The 19533-nt window shown below is 43.0% G+C and overlaps 1 protein-coding gene across 4 annotated transcripts in view; it reads right to left on the minus strand.

Annotated features, from left to right (window-relative positions):
* The window catches only part of LOC145359270 (protein TANC2-like), a 1038666-nt gene that overhangs the window by 85950 nt on the left and 933183 nt on the right, over positions 1–19533 (minus strand). For all 4 annotated transcript variants that reach the window (XM_080213802.1, XM_080213801.1, XM_080213799.1 and 1 more), the window contains one exon: positions 4401–4637. In XM_080213802.1, the coding sequence (XP_080069928.1) occupies positions 4401–4637 (237 nt within the window). The remainder of the gene's footprint in view (positions 1–4400; positions 4638–19533) is intronic.

Here is a 19533-nt window from a genome sequence, read left to right on the forward strand (position 1 = left end):
TCATAAAACTTGTAAGTGGACCATACATTGATGAAAATGGAAATGGTCGTGATTCTCTCAAGAAAAAAATCTAAATGTGCCGCCAGTGGAAAAACCGGAGTGTTTTCCGCTGGCACTGGTAGCACTAACCAGGTGAGATTTACCAAGTCTTTGGTTGCCAAAAATCCCCAACATGAAACACGCTGACAAGCTTGGCTTCAAAGAGATTGGGGCACCATTTTTAAATGGCACTTTGATCTCAAAGTACTGTGCCCGGCCTCTCCCACGGTCTCCTCACATGATGAAGGGCAACCTTCCCCCACCACTAAGCGTTCGGGTCAGTATTCCATCCCACCTCTCCTTCCATCCACCCACCCACCTCCCTCCCCCTTTGAGATTGTGCACATGGTCTTCTTGGAAGGTCTTCAGATCAAAGAGAAAACGTGGTTAGAAAACGCAGCAGCTCGGAAGAGGAAGTACTTCAGGCTTAATGGAGAGTGCATTGATTGTATCAACGATGAACTGTTTGATCTGCTGTGGAGTTGTTTTTTAAGCGGCTAATGAAACATCACTTTCTTGAGCAAACAATCCTTGGATAATCCCCTCCTTGATCTGTTCTGGAGCCGTCAGTTCTAAGGAGTCCTAAGAGCTTTCAGAGAACTGAGGCTCGTTCAAGCTTGAAAGGTGATCCTCCTAGTGATATTGAATGCTCTTGCCAATCAATGCACTTTAAAGATGTTTCAGTGCAGCTGGGGCTTATGAAATGAAAGCAAGGTGGTCTCCCCAGTGAAACTGACAGCTCCTGCCAATCAAAGCACTTCAAAGAGGTTAGCTAACACCTGGAGCTTCTGAAATTGACCAAGTATTGCTATGATTTTGAAGGCTTCCAGGTGTTCAGTGGGTATGGATTTTACTGTGACCAGTCCACCTCAATGGTTTCACAGAACACATAATAATAAAGAATTTTACCAGAAATCTTCCTAAAATCACCATCCTAAGACTGAAGAAGGCTTATAGTGTGTTAGTGTTTATTAACAGGGGGTTTGAGTTTAAGAGCCGTGGGATTATGCTGCAACTATACAGGGTCCTGATGAGATCACATTTGGAATATTGTGTGCAGTTCTGGTCACCTCACTATAAGAAGGATGTGGAAGCATTGGAGACAGTGCAGTGGAGATTTACCAGGATGCTGCCTGGTTTGGAGGGTTGGTCTTATGAGGAAAGGTTGAGGGAGCTGGGGCTTTTCTCTTTAGAGCGGAGGAGGATGAGAGGCGACTTAATAGAGGTTTATAAGATGATGAGGGGGACAGATAGAGTGGACGGCAGAGACAATTTCCTCGGGTGGACGTAGCTGTTACTAGGGGGCTTAACTATAAGGTTCATGGTGGGAGATATAGGAGGGATGTCCGAGGTAGGTTCTTTACTCAGAGAGTGGTTGGGATGTGGAATGCACTGCCTGCTGTGATAGTGGAGTCGGACACTTTAGGAACTTTCAAGCAGTTATTGGATAGACACATGGAGCACTCCAGAATGATAGGGAGTGGGATAGCGTGATCTTGGGTTCATTCATAGCTTGGCACAACAAGGGTCTGTACTGTGCTGTAATGTCCTATGTTCTATGATTTCCATGTCTTCCAGGGCAACAAGGAGAAGTCCAGCCACGAGGGTCCCATCCCAAGGCAGAGCTCCAAGGTCAACCCCTTCTCCCCAGCATGAGTCCCGCAAACCCCGAGTCACTTGAGGATCACTCACAGCTTGGTAATGGCAGAGGAGCCCATTGGCAAAGTCGGAGGCAGCACTTACCTCCTTGGCCCCCCAGCTCTCAGGACCAGGACTAATTGGCACCCCAGTGGAAGTGGGAAGCATAGCAGCAAGCTAGAACATTCGTCCCCAAATCCAGCAATTACACAATCATAAAAATAAAAATAAACAGCTGGAGTACTGTGTGCAGTTTTGGGCGCCGCACCTGCGCAAAGATATTTTGGCCTTGGAGGGAGTGCAGAGGAGGTTTACTAGGCTGATACCAGAGTTGAGGGGGTTGAGCTATGAGGAGAGGCTGAATAAACTGGGCTTGTACTCATTAGAGTTTAGAAGAATGAGGGGAGATCTCATTGAGACATATAAGATGATGAATGGGATGGATAGGATAGAGGTGGAAAGACTCTTCCCGCTCAAAAAAGACAGTAGGACTAGGGGGCACAGCCTCAAGATAAAAGGGGGGCGGTTTAGAACGGAGTTGAGGAGGAACTTCTTCACTCAAAGGGTGGTGAATCTCTGGAATTCTCTGCCCGTTGAAGTGGTGGAGGCTGCCTCGCTAAATATTTTTAAGAAGCGGGTTGATGGGTTTTTGATAAGAGAGGGGATTAAGGGTTATGGGGAGAGGGCGGGAAAGTGGAACTGAGCAGCGACAGATCAGCCATGATCTTATTGAATGGCGAGGCAGGCTTGAAGGGCTGGATGGCCTACTCCTGCTCCTATTTCTTATGTTCTTATGTTCATCAGGTTGAGAACCTGATCTGTCAAGCAAGACAGTGAAAATCCCACTTTGCCCAATTCAACAGCCAATTGGGATTCCCGGCTGGAAGTAGCAGCCTCAGAGAATCACCCCCCTCACTCCACCCCAATCACAGGTAACAGGAGTGAAATGCAGAAATACTAAAGAAAAAATTCCAGTATTTGCTGGAAAAAGGGACAGGTGGACACGACATTGGATAATTAGATGAACTCACTAAATTTAAAATAAAGAGGTGAAATATAAAATAAAATTAGAGGATAAACCCCTGCTCAGAAGGGTTATGTCTCTATGTTTTAATACAATTCAGAGAAGAGACATTACTATACATTTTTAGTAATTCCTTAGAAAAGGTGTCGTGTCAAAAGATTGGCGGTTGGCTAATGTTATGTCTATATGGAGGAATGGAGAAAGATGGAACATGCCCAGCGGACTACAGACCAATAGTTTAACATCGGTAATAGGAAAGATGATGGAATCTCCACAAAAGAAAAGGACAGAAGAACATCTAGAAACTAAATACAAGAATGAATAGTCAGCACTGATTTCAAAAGGAATAATCTGGCTTGATTTACCTCACTGATTTTTTAAAGAGGTAACTGGAAGCAGACAAGGGTAATGTAGTAGATGTAATTTATCTAGATTTTCAAAAAGCCTTCGATAACGTACTGCACGATAGACTAATTAATAAGGTCAGAGAATGCGGGGTCAGGAGACAAGCAGCAGAATGGACAGCTAGTTAACTTCAAGCAGAGCATAAAGGGAAGGGGAAGTTATTCAGAGTGACAGAAGGTACAAAATGGTTCTCCACAAAGTACTGAGACCACTGCTGTTCACATTTACATCAATGAGTTAGCCTTTGGTATCAAAAACTCAATTTCTAAATTTGCAGGTAACGTCAAATTTGGGATGGTGAAATTATTAGTAATGAGGACTACAAAAGTTACAAGAAAGTATTAACAATCTCTTACAGTGTATATATCATCAGCAAATTATTTTATAAATGGGAGGTATTACACTTTGACAAGAAAAAGAAGATTGCACATTACTTACAAGAATCTAAATGGTGCAAAGGAGAAAGAAATCTAGGAGTGCAAATATATTAACCACTAAAAGTTGCAAATCAATTTAAGAAGATCAGTAAAAACTAAACCATGCAGTAGGGTTATTCCTAGAGGAACAGAACTGAAAAATAAATAAATAATGCTAAACTAGCATTGAATCTTGTTTACACCGTACCTGAAATAGTGCATACAATTCTGGCTGTCATATTTAAAAAGAAAATATGACACTGGATGAGGTGTAAAAAAAATTTTGAAAGAGTATACCAGATATGCAGGGGTGTAGACCAATCAGGAAAGGATAAACAGACCAGTTTGCCCATCTTTTGCAAAGGATGACCTAATAAGAGACCTTTACAATTACATAAAGTGTTGATGAAGTCGATGCAGATAAAACATATCCACACGAAAAGAACACTTGTCGGGAAGAGCAAGACTGGAGCCTATCAATATAAAATGGACACCAAAAATTCAATAGTGAATTCAGGAGAAAGTTTGAATGTGGATCTTGCTATTCCAGGGGGTACTTGAAGCAAATAAAATTATGCAGTTAAGGGGAGGCTAGATAAGCCTCAGGGTGAAGAGGAGTTTGACTGGAGCATTAACACTGGATCGGCTAGTTGGATTGAATGGCTCTTTCTGTGTAGTATATCTCACCTAATCCTCTCCAAGAACTGAGGGCTAAAGTCCAAAAGGAAAGGGCTGCAGGTCTCAGGAAATCTTCATTCAAATTTCAATATCATCCAAAGAAAATACATTTCTGGATAACAGAACAAATAAGTGAAGCAACTAAAAGATTAGTTATGTAACTAATCAACAGTTAACACTAATAAATTTTGAAGATTTACCTTTGCGCGTCTTTTGGAAAGTAAATGAATAACAGTGAGGTGTCCAGAAGCTGCTGCGTAGCCTAAAGGAGTCAGGCCACTCTCTGAGCAGGCATCCACGTTCGCTCCAAACTCTAGCAGGAGTGCAACCATGTCTGAGTTACCAAGGTGGGACTGGACGCACAATATTGGGGCATTGTTCAACACCTCTGTCCGGTAATTCACATTGGCACCGCCCAAAATCAGTAAACGACTCACCTGGTTAATAACAAGATTCTCAGTGTTGGCATAGTCATACAAAGCAATAAATCACACACAAGATCATGGGAAAAGGCCAGCAGCATGTCTGCATTTACTGTACAGTGTTTGAGCTAACAGGATCTTTTTTAGTATTGAAAACATTTCTGTATCGTGAAATTAGATAAGTGATCAGGAACATGTTACTTAGTCAATCCTCTACCCCTCCTTCTCCTAATAACTGTGTTATATTTGTTGCTCAAATTGAAGCATTCCTTCAATATGTTCGCATGGAAACATGGATTTAAACTTCATACACAGGTCACAACATACTCTGGAGAACATCTAAGTGGTCCATGAAGAACAAAAATACTTTCCTCATCTAATTGTCTATACAGGGATGACAATGTCAAAATTTAGGTTTCTTCAGAATTAACTGTTATGGTTAAGAGGTCTTTCAATTAATTTGCTGCACAGTTGCCACCAGGTTCAAACTGTTAATGTTCCAGTAACTTTATGAAGTATGACCACAGCAGAAATGGATTTCCTACTCCCATTATTTTATTCCTATATTCACCCCATGTGTCTGCTTCTGAAATCACTTGACTACAGTCAAGAAGGGAGAGCAGTCCAGTTTACGTCAAATAATTCTTTATAACCACTGCCTTGAGGAGCCAAATCATCACATGTCTGCCATCATCTCCCCATCACCAGTGAATTGCTTCACCTATTAATCTCAGATGAGAATTAAAGAATTTCATCAGCACGGCTGCAGGCCAGATTCAGTGAGTGTGGGGCTGAAACCAATACTAAACTACTTGAAAAACAAATACCCTGCTGCACAACCACCCACAGAAACCTAGTCACTGAAGACTGATTAAAATGTCTGGCTGCCTGCTCGATCGGGGGTGGTTTTACAATATGCTGCAGCTGAAATCCAAGGATGCTTTCTGCTCCAGTGGCAATATTATTCATAGCTTGCATTAAAATCAAATACTTATGTGCTCTAATCAGAAGAATATGTTACAAAATATTCCATAGATGTGATGAAAAGATCACAGCCAGCAAGTCTGCAGCGCATTGAAAACAGGTTTACATTTTACATAAAGTTAAAGTTAAATTTCTGAAATCCATTGTCATCAATCCTTGACCATAACCAGTAAAACTATAGCACAAAACCATTCACAGCGCAGGGTGGGGAGAGGGATGATGGGGCAGGTTCTAAACTGCACAACCGTGGCTCATGGAGGCAACTGTCCATGTAAACCAGCAGTTGCTTCCACTCATGCATGGTTTTGTGAGGTAACTGTCCAAACCCTTTAGTGTGCAGATTGGAACTGTTCAGAGCAGATCTGAACCTTTTGGATTTGTCTGGAGAGCCGGGGTAACATTTTGGAGAGGCAAGGTGCCATTTGCATATGGTCCTGGGACACCCCTGGGAGAGGTGAGGTGCCATTTGGAAGAGGTAAGGCATCCTTTGAGATTGTCAAAAATATAAAAGATTGCGTGTAAAAAGTGCATAAACTTATTGGAACTGCAAAACCCATCAAGGGGTTTAATTTTGAGTTTTAAATTTAAAAGAAATTGTTGGGAGTTTCAAAAAAAAACCAATGTCTTCTTATTCACTCTACTGGCAAAATCCTGTAATGATAGCTCTCAGACTTACATTGCATGACTAATATTACAGTCTAACATTATCACAGTATGGCACCTGTTCAGAGAGCAGTTTGATTAACAGCTCCAAGTGGTCATTGAATAGAGATGTTTGTTTTCATAACAGATTATGTAGTTAAGTGAAATGTTTGTATTATTAGTTTATAAAAAACACTAATTTGAAATTTTTTCATCAATGAAAGTATCTTTCTTAAATAGAGACATCATCATAAGGCACATTATTTAATGTCAGCACAGCTCCTGAGATTTTCCCATGGAGGATCCATGGTGAGTTGGCATGGAGGGGGTGAGGGCAAAAGTTGGTCAATGGAAGACATGGTTTGGCATATGTTGACACAAGGGCTATAGAAATGGCTAGAGGGGCATAAGGTCACATGGGTGTGTGAAGGTTCATTGAGTGGATGAGGGGCATGAGATATCACAGGCTGAACAACGGGAGCAAGGTTCTGTGAGTGGCGAGGGCTGGTGGGATTTTTTGTTTTATTCATTTTATTAACAACTTCAACAGTATGCTGATGCACATCTTCATCTTGCCTAACGCTGCACCTGCCAGTCTCCACAATTGTTCCAGAGGCAGCATCCCAACTTTAAATCCAGCCCTGGGACAAAAATCCGACCATCTGGTTCGCAAAGCTGAGTGATGTCCTGACTTTACGCACCCAACCCAGGAATGAAAATCCAAGCCCAATCATTTTGATTTTCAGTAGGTAAGTGCTTAGTTTTCATAAAATACAGGAACTTGTTATGTTGGTAATGTTTGGTGAGTCCTGCAGTTTTTGGCAGTGTGGCACAGAGCACAAAAAGGCTGATGTCCATCACTGTATTTGGAATGTTTCTCTGTCAATATAGTGTTGCTGATATTGCCAAATGGATTAGGTTGAAGTAACTAAACCACTTAACTAAATGGAGCTGAATCAAATTTATATAGTTAATTTACAAAATCAACGGCTATGACTCAGTATAGTTCCATCATTCCTCCTACCTAGTTCCTCAGCCCGAAGACATAAAACAACATTTATTATAAAATCAGAAGAATTTTAGTAACCCAGAAACATAAAACACTAATGATGCTACATTTGATGTTAACAAACCTTTGCAGAGAAATTAGAATGTAGTCTGTATACATGGTATAAACACAGATTTTATCTGACTCTCCCATTTCTTTCTTAACACCATCAGCAGCCATGCCTTGCCAATTACACCTTAATGTCTGGAATCTCCTCCTCAAAATTGCTTTGCCCCTTTAAGTTGATCCTTAAAACAAACACTTTCATCAAAAATTTGGTCATCTGTCTGATCTCTTTAGATCGAATGTCAGATTTTTATGATCTTGCGAAGCACCTTGGGACATTTTATTCTGTTAAAGGCACTATATAAATGCCAGTTCTTCTTCTTGTTAATGATAAACAAATTCAAAAAAATTGCTAATTAAAATTTGGTTCAATGACATTTTGCAGACAAATAATGTACTGACACATCCTGTCATTAAGGCTTTTCTGTTTTAAAGGGTGTGTGTTAATGCAGTACATGCCAGCTGGTTGATGCCATGTCTGCAAATGTAATTGATTTAATTAATAAATACAGTAATGGTACATTACTCCATTTTGCTTCCTGTTATTAAGTCACTATGAAACATTGGAAAAGGGCTTAATTGAAATTGCTCTTCAAATTTTTCCAAATCACCACAGGATGATAAAGTTAAAAAAGCCCTTCAGTCATTGGGTTGATAGAGGCAATCTAGACTGGTAGTCAACTGAAAATATTTTTAAAAACTGCTTTTATTCCTTTCATTCTGTGCAAAAGATAATTAACTATTCAGACCAAATAGGACCAAGCTTTGAATTTAACTATGAAATTTAACTAGCCTCAGCTGAGAGTCTTTTGGAAAGCGACAATCGATTCTGGTGTATTTGGATGGGATTTCGATAAAGGAGATAGGTCAGAGCTATGATCTATTAACTGTTTCATTAACCGCATAGAATCTTACCTACAACTTAAGTCTTAGCCGTCAAAATCAGCACTGATATGGTCACATTTATCTATCAATATTTTGAAACTTGAGCATGTACTTTAACAGGATGATGCAGCAAAGGAAGCCAACTGCCTCATCATATCAGTGCCAGCTCTTTGAAGGAGCTATCTAATTCATCCATACTGTGTTAATAAAATCCAAGCCCTCTCTGGTTCTTTTATCAATTATCATAAATCTGTCTCTGCTGGTTATTGATCCTACTGCTCACAGAAACTATTTCTCCTGCTTATCTTGTCAAAACAGTTCATGATTTTGAACACCTTAACCAGCTCTGTTCTAAGCAGGACAACCACCCCAGATTCTCCAATTTAACTGTCCTTCATCTTTCTGGTAAATGTCCTTTGAACCCTTTCAAAAACTTTGACTTTTTTCCAGAAGAGTGGTGCCCAAAATTAGCTCTCTAGCTTGGTCTGGTCCTGTCTTTTGGCATCTTTGATGGATCTCCTTACATCACATCTGGATTTCTTATGAAGGTCAGGGTTGCCTGACTTGAATGCCTCAGATCTAGACTTCAGCAAGCAGTGGATATCCCTGTTCATGCATGGTTTCTGGTTGGGAAACACATGGATTTGCTTTTTTGGCACGCAGTCTTCTACACACTTACTAATGAAGTCAGATACTGTAGTGCGTACTTCTTCAGGCTGGTCGCAGAGTTTTTAAATACTGTCCAGGTCACTGACTCTAAGCATTGCATCTACCACCATTACCAATATCCAATGGAACCCTGATCTTGATTTTAGAATCCTCCTTCTTATCAACAAATCTATTTCCTATTTCCAATTTACAATAGGGAGTCAAAGATTTTAAATATTCAGGCCTATGCACTTGCACATTCCGAATCTAGCCACATGCAAATCTTGGTACCAAAATTTTATTTTCACTTCTTAAAATTTCTCTTTAGCCCTTCAAGATTCTTTTCTTCTACACTGTTGCGTCTCCCTTCACTTTTCAATTCACAGATCCTGACTCCTGAGGATTGTATTATTTGCCTTTAACAAATTGAATTCTGTTTAGATGTGTTCATCAATATTTTTCCATCAATGGTGTCCCTGATTATAGTCTCTTTAAGTTTGTTAGGCTGATGGATTGTAATTGCTGTATTTATCCCTATTCCTTTATCTGAATAGGGTGCAACATTTGTAATTCTCCAGTGTTCTGGTATCAATCTCATATCTAAGGGTGATTGGAAAATTGTGGCCAGGACCTATGCAATTTTCTCTCTGACTTCCCTCAGCAACCTAGGATACATGCCACTCAGACTTTTTTACCTTGTGTTAGTTTTATGTATTTTGCTTCTCCTATTAATGCCTCACCTATGACAGTTAAGCACTGACAAGCCCCTTTTTCCAATGATGTATCCATTTTTAAACTGCCCATTTATTTTATTTGAAACAGAATATGAAGAGCAAAGTTTAAATCAAGTTAATAAAAAGTCCTGGTTAGTGTCAATCGAAAATATTTACAATCTATTTCACATTATTATTATTTTGATAATCTATGTTTACAACAGTTTACCAGTAGAACTTTGAAGAATCTCTTTCACACAAAGGATTAGAAAAGATTGCTTTGCACAAGTGGCTACTGATAACAAGATCGTAACAGTTAATAGGGGACTGGATATTTGAGAAGATGTAAGGATATGGGGAAAGGGCAGAAAATTGGGACGAGAATAATTAGACTCAACTGAAATGCGAAGAGTAACACAAAATGACTCAAAGGAGGGGAATTTTCCAGTCCCGCTCACCACGGGAATCATAGATCATGCAAAGATCTGTTGACCTCCTGCGGGATTTTCCAGTTTTGGGGTCACTCAAAAGGTTCCTTCTGTAATGTCATTTCTACGATTCCTTACTTATGACTAATAAATAAAACTAACTTTATACAATTTCACACAATTTAAATAGCAAAGGCTGATTTAAAATAGAGAAAAATAAGGTCCATCTGATTTTCCAGTTATAATAAAACTAACAATATAGATATTGAGGATTGTGGTATTCAGAAAATTCTTTCTTCCTCGTGTGGGTTAGCTCAAATTAAGACATATGGCCTGGCAAATAGAAAATGAGATCTATTTTATTTGTTATATGGTCATTTGCCATCCCACTGAATATATTAACTTTTTTGTTTATATTTCATTTTCTCTCTAACATTGCTCTTCCTTTGAAGCTGTCACTTTCTCAGACTCCCTCTGGCACTTGGTCCGCATGGTAATATTTTTGGGCGGGAGCCTGCACAGTAAACGTAGGCAGATGTTCATCATCTCCTGTCCTGACAGGAGGGCAGGATTGGCTACTGCAGCACAGACCCAAGGACTAAAGCTGTGACTTTGTTAGTTTTAACAATTAACACACCAAGTAGTTCATTTCACTCACTGAACCATTGAGGGGATGAGGGTGGTATTGAAAGGAAAAGTTTATTTCCATTTTAGTTGGGAACTGAAAGACAGCAATATGCTTTGCCTCCCCATTAAGAACTAGCAAATGACAGTTCATCTCATTTCTAGAGCTGACTCAAATTCCCCCCCTTTGAGTCATTTTGTGTTACTCCTCGCATTTCAATTGAGTCTAATTATTCTCATCCCAATTCTCTGCCCTTTCCCCATATCCTTACATCTTCTCAAACATCCAGTCTCCTATTAAGTTTTAAATAGCAGTGTCAGGATTCTATTATCCCCATTTGTCTGGCCTGACTTTAACTCCGAGTTTAGGATATAAATCTCAACCTTCCAATTCAGAGGAGTCCTCAATTCTACATTATCTAGAGTTAATCTGATCTAAAAGACTCCTTAATTGCAGAAGGTTGAATGTACAAATTCACTCTTTCGTTAAAGTGCCAAATAAAATATTCATTGGAACCGTGATAGCATTTCTGCATTGAAAATTAAGGTTGACCATTTTACTTTGGCCAACTTGCATGCTAATTATTTCAGTTACTGTTATGCATAGTATTTTCATGTGTTTTATATTGCACATTTACAGACAGTCTGGGTGGGAGACTGGGGCGCTTTAAAGTAATGAAGGTGTCACGCCCTCACATTGTGAGCTTTCAGTCAATACTCTAAAAAATTGGACAGAAACAAGCTATTAAGATGGCTGCCACAAATCATGTGATTTTTGACATCCAGACTGCAAACAGCAATAAGTCTCTGGTGAATATCTAATAAAATAGACATATAGGTATGGCTACGACACAGACATCTACAGAATTGGCAAATTCATAGCTTAAATGTGGGCCAACATCTAAAGACTCCGGAGTTTCCACACTGCCCATCTCCGTGGCTTGAATTTTTGCTCCCCCAGCAGGTTTTGAGGCGGAGGGTATAGAGAATGAAATTGCATGGATGGGTTTCCCTCTGGGATCCCACCCATAACAACCTAGACGGGGCTGATAGGCCTCGGGCTTGAACCCTGCCCTTGCCTTTATTAAGGCCCTTAAATGGCCACTTAAGAGTCTTTTCCCACCCAGCCTCAAATTTTAGTCTGGTAGCACCAGATATTCAGATGTCTCAGGATGGGAAACAGAAGTAGTTAAGAAGTTCAGTCTCAGGTGGGAAGCAGCATGTCTCCATCTAAGTTGCTTTCTAACTGGGGGTGCCCTCCTTTCACAGATGAGATACCTCAGGACTCTCCATCTCCCAGGTCATCACCTACCCACTACTTTCTTCTCCCAGACACCCATTTGTAGCAAGTGACGCTACTTGCGCCAAACTGCTTCCCTACACTTAGTCTCAGGCATGGTGCTGCATGCCTCTTCTGGCTACTGCAATGCTGTGCCTGGATGGGCTAGAGAGCTGTCAATCAATCTAACTGGCTGACAACACTCCAAGGCAAGGGCTTCCTTCCAAGTACAGATAGGGTCAAGTCAGCAGAGATAAAGTACTGGCAAAACCTAAGGAACAGAAATCTGACAAATCGCCAGGATCTGATGACTTACATCCTAGGGTTCTAAAAGAGGTAGCTGCAAGGATAGTGAATGCGCTGGCTATGATTCTTCAAAATTTTCTGGATTTGGAAATGGTTCCAGCAGACTGGAAGTGAGCAAATGTAACACTGCTATTGAAGAAAGGATGGAAAGGAAAAACATAATCTATAGGCCTGCTAGTCTGGCATCGGTTTCAGTTGTGGGGAAGGTAAGAAATCTTAATAATGTACATCATTGTATTATCAGTGAAAGGCAACATGATTTCAGAAAGGGGAAACTATTTGACAAATTTATTTTTTGAAGATGTATTCTTAGATAAATATAGGGGAAAGCAGTAGATTGCGTATGTTTGGGTTTGCAAAAGGCATTCGATAAAGTCCCACACAAAAGGTAAACATGAAGATTAGGCCTCTTGGAGTGGGGGGGGGGGGGGGGGCAATATATTGGTAAGGATTTGGGTGACACGGTGATTAGCACTGCTGCCTCACAGCACCAGGGACCCGGGTTCAATTCCAGCCTCAGGTCTCTGTCTGTGTGGAGTTTGCACATTGTCCCTATGTCTGTATGGGTTTCCTCCAGTTTCCTCCCACATTCCAAAGATGTGCAAATTAGGTTGATTGGCCACGCTAAATTCTAATCAGTATTCTGTAAAATGTGTGTGTGTCTTTACATCCCCTATTTGTGATCAGAACTCTCCACTCACCTGACGAAGGGTCAGAGGCCCAAAAGCTAGTGGCTTTTGCTACCAAATAAACCTGTTGGATTTTAACCTGGTGTTGTGAGACTTCTTACTGTGTTTACCCCAGTCCAACACCGGCATCTCCACATTATGCTAAATTGACCCTAATGTCTGGGGGCTTAGGAGGGTAGATATGTGGGGATATGGGAGTCGGGCCTGAGTGGGATTGTAGTCGATGCAGACTTGATGGACCTAATGGCCTTCTCCTGCACTACAGGAGTTCTATGATTCTGTGATAGAGGATTGTTAATGGACAAAAAGCCATGAGTAGGGATAAATGGGACACTTTTAAGTTTGCATGCTGTGACTAGTGGCGTGCTACAGGGAGCAGAGCTGGGGCTTCAACCTATATTCATGACGTGGACCTTTAGACAAGAGAAATGTACCTAAGTTTGCTGACAAATGCAAACTGAGAAGAAGAAACAAAGAGGCTGCAAAGAGATGCAGACAGATAAAGTGAGTTGCAAGGAGATGACAGATAGATATGCTCTGTCTGAGGCCAGAACTCTCCATTCACCTGACGAAGAGGGAAACCTCGAAAGCTTGTGAGTATTATCAAATAAATCGGTTGAACTAAAACCTGGTGTTGTCAGACTTTTTACTGTGTTTACGCCAGTCCAACGCCGGCATACCCACATCATGAGATAGAATATAACGCAGGGAAGGCTAGGGTTATTCACGTTGGCTGTAAGAATAGAAAAGCAGTGTATATTTTTAAAAGACATGAAACTTGCAAATGTTTTTGTACAGAGGGACTTGGGTGTACAATGAATAGAAAGTTTATATGCAAGTGCAGCAAGCAAATAAGCAAATGACATTTTGGCCTTTATTAAAAGGGGATTGGAATTCAACCTTGGTTTCACTAGAAAAATAGTGAGGATCATTTGAAAATTTTAATTGGGCAGCGAGTAGGACTTCAAAAATTACTTATGGATTCACTGTGATTTATTTCTCCAAAAGGTATCTTGATACGTAAAACACAAAAACTGATTATAAAAGGAGCTCTGAGCATAACTTCTTTATATAACAGTCCCTTGCTTAACACTCCAAATATGTTCTTAAAACATAGCATGCTGATGAAAATCACCCTCTCATAAAAAAAAGGAATGCAGATAGCAGCACACAGGGTGATGTGACATTTAAGCTGACACAATTTTTTAGACTCGAAAGTCATGATTTTACATATATTCAGAGAATAGCCAGAAACTGGAACTTTATGGAGTATTTGTTTTTATACTCAGGTACCAGGGCAAGTGACATCAAGTTGTGCTCTCGATATCAAAGAAAGTAAAGGTCAAGATACAAAAGTAGGTCTGGCTGATCTGGGATAGAGCTTTTGGGACCCAAATATCTTTTGCTCTTCTTAGCAAACATTATTTGTCACAATAACGTAAATAAATCCTGCGTAAACAGCAAACTTCAGCTTCAAGATACAATGTAAGCTTACTAAGTCACTACTGTTCACATAATTAGAACATAGAACACTACAGCACAAACAGGCCCTTTGGCCCACAAGTTGCGTTTAAAGCATTTATTTTATTGTATTTACTGCTTTAAGAATTCTGAGGGAGTGGTTAAAAGGAGTTGTGGGCCAGACAGCTTTAAATCAGCGCCACGTTTAAAAGGAGGCCTGGTGTAGACAGCGGGCAGCGTCTGAGCAGGCAGTGGAGTGAGAGGGAAGTAGAGTGAGCATTTAGGGCTTAATATCAAAAGGGCTGGGGAGAAAAAGGGCCAGGTGAGTTCGTGTGGAAATTTTCAGCATTACTACAGTGAATAATGGAGGGGCATGTGATGTGTGGTTTCTGTATGATGTGGGAACTGGTGGACCCCAGGGTCCTCCCCGGTGACCATGTCTGCAGTAAGTGCAGGCTGCTGGAGGAGCTCCAGCTCAAGGTAGATGAGCTGGCCTCTGAGCTACAGACACTGAGGCTCATCAGTGGGAGAAAGGGTGCCATAGTCAATGGGGTGCAAGAGACATCCACCCCCCCTAGACTGGCTAACTCTAAGGGTCAGGAACAAGAGGGGGCTGCTGAGAGGAGGAAGGAGGGTGGGGAGAGGAGGAAGGGGGGTGGGGAGAGGAGGAAGGGGGGTGGGGAGAGGAGGAAGGGGGGTGGGGAGAGGAGGAAGGGGGGTGGGGAGAGGAGGCCTCAGACTCTCAATCTGCATAACAGGTTTGAGGTTCTTGCTTCCAGTCTGGACGAGGACGAGGGAGGTGAGGTCAGTGAGCAGACTGCACACGGTACAGTGATGCAGCAGGACACAGGCAAAGAGAAGGTGAAAAGGAACGTAGTTGTAATTGGGGATAGTGGGGTTAAGGGTATTGACACTGTCCTTTGTCACAATGACAAAGAGCACAGAAGGGTGTGTTGTCTGCCTGGTGCTTGGGTCCGGGATGTCACATCTGGGCTGCAGAGGAACCTGGAGTGGGAGGGTGAGAATCCGGTCGTTGTGGTACATGTGGGTGCCAACGACGTAGGCACAATGCGAACTGAGGATCTGGGGAGGGAGTATGAAAAGCTGGGAATGGAATTAAAAAGTAGAACCGACAAGGTGGTTATCTCTGGGCTACTGCCTGAACCGAGTGCAGACGGGCGTAGGGTTGATAGGATTAAGGAAGTGAATGGGTGGCTCAGGGATTGGTGTGGGAGGAATGGGTTTGAATTTATGGGGCATTGGCACCAGTATTGGGGTAGGTGGGACCTGTTCGGGCGGGATGGGGTTGGTCTGAACCGTGCTGGGACCAGAGTGCTGGCGAATAGAGTAAAGAGGACTGTAGACAGGGCTTTAAACTAATTAGGGGGGGGGAGGGTGTGAGGGTAGGTGACATTACGGGGTCTACAGTTAAGGAGACAGTACAGGTAAGGATAGAGGGAGTAAGGGGTGTGAGTATGGTTGGTGGCGTTCCGGCAAATAAGGTCCAGGTGAAGGCTGGGATGAAGGCGCTTTATCTGAATGCGCGAAGCATTAGGAATAAAGTGGATGAGTTGGTGGCGCAGATCGACACAATTGGATATGATCTGGTGGCCATTACAGAGACATGGCTGCAAGGTGACAGGGACTGGGAGCTGAATGTCCAGGGGTATCAAGTGTTTAGGAAGGATAGGTGGGAGGGAAAAGGGGGGGGGGCGTAGCTCTGCTGATTAAGGATAGCATCAGGGTGGTAGCAAGGGATGATATTGGAGCCAAGGAGCAGAACGTGGAATCGTTGTGGGTAGAGATTAGGAACAGCAAAGGGAGGAAGACGCTGGTGGGTGTCGTCTATAGGCCCCCGAATAATGATCTGGAGGTTGGGCGGGCTGTTAACGCGCAAATAAGTGCGGCGTGTAGGAATGGGACGGCCGTAGTTATGGGGGATTTCAATCTGCGCATTGATTGGTCGACCCATGTTGGACGCGGTGAGTTCGAGGAGGAGTTCTTGGAATGCTGCTGGGATAGTTTCCTGGAACAGTGTGTGTTGGAGCCGACGAGGGAGCGAGCTATCTTGGATCTGGTGCTATGTAATGAGGCGGGTAGAATTAGGGAACTTGCGGTGAAGGATCCTCTTGGGGAGAGTGATCATTGTATGGTGGAGTTTCTGGTGCAGATGGAGGAGGAGAAAGTGGGTTCCCGGACACGCGTCCTTTGTTTGAACAGAGGGGAGTACGGTAGGATGAGAGAAGAATTGGCGAATGTGGACTGGGGGAGCGCGTTGGAAGGTAGGTCTGCTGAGGAGCAGTGGAGGATCTTTAAGGAGATCTTTCTTGGTGCTCAGCAGAAATTTATTCCGATGGTCAAAAAGGACCGTAGGAGGAGAGGTAATAAGCCGTGGATAACGAAGGAGGTGAAGGAAAGTGTTAAATTAAAAGCGGAGGCGTTTAGAGTAGCTAAGAGTAGTGGGAGAGAAGAGGATTGGGAGAGGTTTAAATGTCAACAAAGATTGACAAAGAAGCTGATAAAGAAGGGTAGGAGAAACTATGAAGCTGGGCTAGCGCTTAATATAAAAAAGGATAGCAAGAGTTTTTATAAATATATAAAAAGGAAGAGGCTGGCTAGGGTGAACGTTGGTCCCTTAGAGGATGAGAAGGGGGACTTAGTGGTAGGGGATGGGGAAATGGCTGAGGTCTTGAATAACTTTTTTGTTTCGGTCTTCACGGAGGAGGACGTGAATAATTTGCGGGATGTTAGAGACGGAAAGGTGGTAGGACTGGAGGGTCTCGATGACATTACTGTTACTAGAGAGGTGGTGCTCGACAGACTGGAGGGACTGATTGTGGACAAGTCCCCAGGACCGGATGGAATGCATCCGAGGGTCCTGAAAGAAATGGCGGAGGTGATAGTGGATGCCTTGGTGGTTATTTTCCAGACGTCGCTGGATTCCGGGGAAGTGCCGGAAGATTGGAAAACGGCTAATGTTACACCGTTGTTTAAGAAGGGTGCCAGGCAAAAGGCGGGGAATTATAGGCCGGTTAGTTTAACGTCTGTTGTAGGCAAAATGTTAGAATCCGTCATCAAGGAGGAAATAGCGAGGCATCTTGAGGGGAACTGCTTGATAGAGCAGACGCAGCACGGTTTCGTTAAAGGGAAGTCGTGTCTGACAAATTTACTGGAGTTCTATGAGGATGTGTCTAGGGCGGTGGATAGAGGAGAGCCGGTGGATGTGGTCTTTCTTGATTTTCAGAAGGCATTTGACAAGGTACCTCACAAGAGCTTACTGCAGAAGGTAAGGGGGCATGGAGTTGGGGGTAGGGTGTTAGCGTGGATAGAGGACTGGTTGTCAAATAGGAGGCAGAGAGTGGGGGTCAATGGGTGCTATTCGGATTGGTGGATGGTGACTAGTGGAGTGCCCCAGGGGTCGGTGCTGGGGCCTCAGCTATTTACCATTTATATAGATGATCTGGAGGAGGGAACCGAGTGTAGGGTGTCGAAATTTGCTGATGACACCAAAATTGGTGGAAAGGCAAATTGTGCGGAGGGTGGGGAGAGTCTACAGAAGGATCTAGATAGGCTGGGCGAATGGGCCAGGAAATGGCAGATGGAATTTAATGTTGGCAAGTGCGAGGTGGTCCACTTTGGTAGGAATAATGGTAGGAAGGATTATTACTTACGTGGAGAAAAACTGCAGCAGGCGACGGTGCAGAGGGACCTCGGGGTCCTTGTGCATGAGTCGCAAAAACCCAGCTTGCAGGTGTAGCAGGTGGTCAGGAAGGTGAATGGGATGCTGGCCTTCATCGCGAGGGGGATTGAATATAAAAGTAGGGAGGTCTTGCTGCAGCTGTATAGGGCATTGGTGAGGCCGCAGCTGGAGTACTGTGCGCAGTTTTGGGCGCCGTACTTACGCAAGGATATTTTGGCCTTGGAGGGAGTGCAGAGGAGGTTTACTAGGCTGATGCCGGAGTTGAGGGGGTTGAGCTATGAAGAGAGGCTGAATAAATTAGGCTTGTACTCGTTAGAGTTTAGAAGAATGAGGGGAGATCTCATTGAGACGTATAAGATGATGAATGGGATGGATAAGATAGAGGTGGAGAGACTCTTTCCGCTCAGAAAGGATAGTAGGACTAGGGGGCACAGCCTCAAGATAAAGGGGGGGCGTTTTAGAACGGAGTTGAGGAGGAACTTCTTCACTCAAAGGGTGGTGAATCTCTGGAATTCTCTGCCCGTTGAAGTGGTGGAGGCTACCTCGCTAAACATTTTTAAGACGCGGGTTGATAGTTTTTGATAAGAGAGGGGATTAAGGGTTATGGGGAGAGGGCGGGAATGTGGAACTGAGCCACGACAGATCAGCCATGATCTTATTGAATGGCGGGGCAGGCTCGAAGGGCTAGTTGGCCTACTCCTGCTCCTATTTCTTATGTTCTTATGTTAAGAACATAAGAACATAAGAAATAGGAGCAGGAGTAGGCCATCTGGCCCTTCGAGCCTGCCCCGCCATTCAATAAGATCATGGCTGATCTGTCGTGGCTCAGTTCCACTTTCCCGCCCTCTCCCCATAACCCTTAATCCCCTCTCTTATCAAAAACCCATCAACCCGCTTCTTAAAAATATTTAGCGAGGCAGCCTCCACCACTTCAACGGGCAGAGAATTCCAGAGATTCACCACCCTTTGAGTGAAGAAGTTCCTCCTCAACTCCGTTCTAAACCGCCCCCCCTTTATCTTGAGGCTGTGCCCCCTAGTCCTACTGTCTTTTTTGAGTGGGAAGAGTCTCTCCACCTCTATCCTATCCATCCCATTCATCATCTTATATGTCTCAATGAGATCTCCCCTCATTCTTCTAAACTCTAACGAGTACAAGCCTAGTTTATTCAGCCTCTCCTCATAGCTCAACTCCCTCAACTCCGGTATCAGCCTAGTAAACCTCCTCTGCACTCCCTCCAAGGCCAAAATATCTTTGCGCAGGTGCGGGGCCCAAAACTGCACACAGTACTCCAGCTGCGGCCTCACCAATGCCCTATACAGCTGCAGCAAGACCTCCCTACTTTTATATTCAATCCCCCTCGCGATGAAGGCCAGCATCCCATTCACCTTCCTGACCACCTGCTACACCTGCAAGCTGGGTTTTTGCGACTCATGCACA

This window comes from Carcharhinus amblyrhynchos, chromosome 27, assembly GCF_965287045.1.
Source record: "Carcharhinus amblyrhynchos chromosome 27, sCarAmb.v2.hapA, whole genome shotgun sequence".
Lineage (NCBI taxonomy): Eukaryota > Metazoa > Chordata > Chondrichthyes > Carcharhiniformes > Carcharhinidae > Carcharhinus > Carcharhinus amblyrhynchos.